This window comes from Panthera uncia (genome assembly GCF_023721935.1).
Source record: "Panthera uncia isolate 11264 chromosome A1 unlocalized genomic scaffold, Puncia_PCG_1.0 HiC_scaffold_17, whole genome shotgun sequence".
Classification (NCBI taxonomy): Eukaryota; Metazoa; Chordata; class Mammalia; order Carnivora; family Felidae; genus Panthera; species Panthera uncia.
In genome coordinates, this window is record NW_026057577.1 from 145,130,785 (window position 1) to 145,134,203 (window position 3,419).

The 3,419-nt window shown below is 44.9% G+C and overlaps 1 protein-coding gene across 1 annotated transcript; it reads left to right on the top strand.

Annotated features, from left to right (window-relative positions):
* Positions 1 to 1,178: 1,178 nt before the first annotated feature.
* TAS2R1 (taste 2 receptor member 1) lies at positions 1,179 to 2,340 on the top strand. The gene has a single exon (XM_049648863.1). The coding sequence runs from the start codon at positions 1,179 to 1,181 to the stop codon at positions 2,073 to 2,075; it is 897 nt and encodes a 298-aa protein (XP_049504820.1). The 3' UTR covers positions 2,076 to 2,340.
* The last annotated feature ends 1,079 nt before the right edge of the window (positions 2,341 to 3,419 follow it).

Below are 3,419 nucleotides of genomic sequence, written 5' to 3' on the forward strand. Positions count from 1 at the left end.
TGTCCCATTCCCTTTCGTCCCCTCGATATCTAGGACCGTGGCGTTCCACTGGAAAATGTCTTGCCGCCCAGGGAGCATTTGGCAATGTCTGGAAATGCCGCTGGTTGCCTAGAGAGTGGGGTGTGCTGCTGGCATTGGCTGGCAGACGCATCTTACAGCACATGGGCTATGCCCCTCACCAACAAAGAACTATCCAACCCTCGATGTCAATAGTGTGGAGATTGAGAGGACCTGCCTTAGTGTAACACCTGGTACGGGAGGCATGTTAATAAATGCTGATTTAATTTCTCCAAAAATAGTCTGTTCGACAATTAGAACAGCAAACTGAATCGGGTACTCTCTTCCTAAATGACTTTTTCCCTGGAACAACCAGATCATGTCATAAAAACCTCATAGTTTTGGATAAAAAAAAAACAAAACAGGGAAAAGGTTTCAAACCCTATGTTATCCTGCAGATGGGTACGGGTATGAATGGTTGTAAGTGATTCTCTCAGTGGTACGTTGCCTTCCTTTAGGCTTTTGACTGATTGTATACACATATGGGTACGCCTAATTCCTTTGTCTCTATGTTTTTGACGCTTTCTGTTTATCCCATATATTATATAACTGCTTTACATTTTCAGTGGTCCTGAATCATTGAGCCATTGCATATTGGATAACTACTACTCAGGAGTCCTATGTGCTGACCACTCTGCATCATTATAGCAGAAGTGATCATCTCAGAGTCATGTCTTTTTAAAGAATGCCCCGCTAACACGAAGCAGAATTACACCTGCAGGCACAATTCAATATTCATGGTGGAGGTGAAGGATTGAGGAGTTTCCACTGATTATGTGGTACGGGAGCCCTTCTCCCAGCCCTGAAGGTGTCTGATTCCACTATTTGCTTGTGACGACGTCCGAAGCTAAGTAGATCTGGAAAATGCAAAAGCTATCGCCAAGAAGCAAATTATTGCTGGAGTATCTCTTTCTTATTTGACTGGCTCGGAACCAAATTGAGAAAACGGTGATATAAACAAACGTATGCCACCTTCCTGTCCCATTGCCTTTTTTGTCAGTCATGTTCCCCAAAGGGTTTCTAGTCTAGTTGAAGAAAAATAGAAAACTAGAATAATCTACACTGTCCAAAAATCTATAAATACATCAGTTTTTAAAGTAACCGATTTTTTTCTTCTCAGAATGCTAGACTTTTACCTCATTATCCATTTTCTTCTTCCAGTGATACAATGTCTCATCGGAGTTTTAGCAAATGGCATCATTGTGATTGTGAATGGCATTGAGTTGATCAAGCAGAGAAAGATGATTCCGTTGGATCTCCTTCTTTCCTGCCTGGCGATTTCCAGGATTTGTCTGCAGTCATTTATCTTCTACATTAATCTGGTTACTCTCTCCTTGATCGACTTCCTTCCACTTGTTAAGAATTTTGCGGTATTCATGTTTGTAAATGAAATGGGACTTTGGCTGGCCACATGGCTCAGCGTTTTCTACTGCGCCAAGATCTCCCCCATCGCTCACCCACTCTTCTTCTGGTTGAAGATGAGGATATCCAAGTTGGTGCCATGGCTGATCATCGGGTCTCTGCTTTTTGCCTCCGTCCCTTTGGTTTTCTACAGCAAGCATACGTGGGTTCTTTCCCAAGAAGGCTTGTTGAGACTTTTCTCCCCAAATGCAACAACTCAAATCAAAGAAACATCTGATTTACAGATTGTCTTTCTTGCTAGGTTTTCACCGCCGTTCGTTATCTTCCTCATTTCTACTCTGCTCCTGGTGTTTTCTCTGGGGAGACATACCTGGCAGATGAGAAACACAGCGACGGGCACCAGGGACGGTAGCACAGGTGTCCATGTGAGTGCGCTTCTGTCCATTCTGTCCTTCTTGGTCCTCTATCTCTCCCACTACATGACGGCTGCTTTGCTCTCTTCTCACATTTTTGAGCTCAGAAGCTTCATGTTTCTGTTCTGTATCTTGGTGTTTGGGTCCTACCCTTCGGGACACTCTATTATCTTAATTTCGGGAAATCCTAAACTGAAACAAAATGCGAAGAAGTTCCTCCTCCATGGGCAGTGCTGCCAGTGAGAGAGAACTTTGGTCCATTCGGAGAACTGGCACTTCCACGAGCTGACGATGCCTGCCATACCTTCTTGAGTCAAACAAAGCAGTCTGCTCACAATTACAAAAAGCTTGGACTGTTTGTCTAACCTGAGGCATTTTTATGGCTTTGCCCCTTTTTCAAAGGGTTATATTGATTTTCAGAGCCCAACGCACACTGGCGGATCACATCAATGTCAATACCCTCATTGTGATACTGTACTATCAGGGTGCAAGATGTTACCTGATTGGGAAAGACTGGATAAGTGGTAAGGGGATCGATCTGTATTATTTCTCACAGCTGCACGTGAATCAGCAATTTTCTCAAAAAGTTTAGACAAAAAGAAAAGAACGTTTGAACTCATGATGTCAGAAGGGTGTGTGAATGCCGTGGGGTCCCCGTGCGCCCGATGCCTCATCTAGATGATGGATCTTGAAAGGACTGGTTGCTCCTTTTGGGTCTAACTTGCAGATTATTTTTGCTCTGTTTGTTAGAGTCGTCCAATCTGAGAGAGAGCTGAGGACAGGCTGGCCTTCTCTGTCCTGGTAAGCTTGCTCACCGATGCCACACTGCTGAGATGCTAGACGCCATGTTGACATGTCCCATCAACTGCCCAAAAGAGCAGGCAGATGGAGGAGGAAAGAGGAACCCGGGCCTGAATTTTCCATTTCCCCTAACCGGGCCCACAGACCAGAAAATAGTTTGCAAAGCTGTTTCATCTTGCATTTGTGCGCTCGGCTTTGGGACCTTTTCAACCGATGGTACCAAATTAGAACTCCTACCACATCGCATGTCTTCCCAATGAAGCAACACCAGTAGGTGGGTGGACTGGGGGCTTCTCCGTCCGCCTCACGTCACAGATGCATTTGCTATGTGACTGATGGTTTTTAGATGCTCAGATGTATAGGTATTTCTAAAACAGCTTCGGAACCCTTTTGCTTCCTGTGAAATGAAAGACGTTCCCCAGTTTGGCTAGAGCTTGTAGCTCATGTGTGATGATGGAAAGCCTGTTGAGGTGTGGGTTGGCCAATTGCCAGGAATGGAGATTCAGAGGATGGTTTCCTCGCCCAAGACATGCACGCTTGGTTGTACTAAAATAACAGAAGTCTTTGCTTCGGAAGAGTGCAGGAAAGTATTTATCTTCTTGGGTGTGGGAACTTGGGTATGCATCTCAGACTTCCCCCCACCAAGGAGCAAATTAACAGTCTCCATCTTCCTGCTATTTTATTTTCCTTCGTCCCAGTAGGTGGGAAGGTTTATAACTAATCGTGCACCCAGGCATCCAGCTCGGGGAACTGCAGTTGTGTCCTGTAGGTGATTATTTCTCCCGC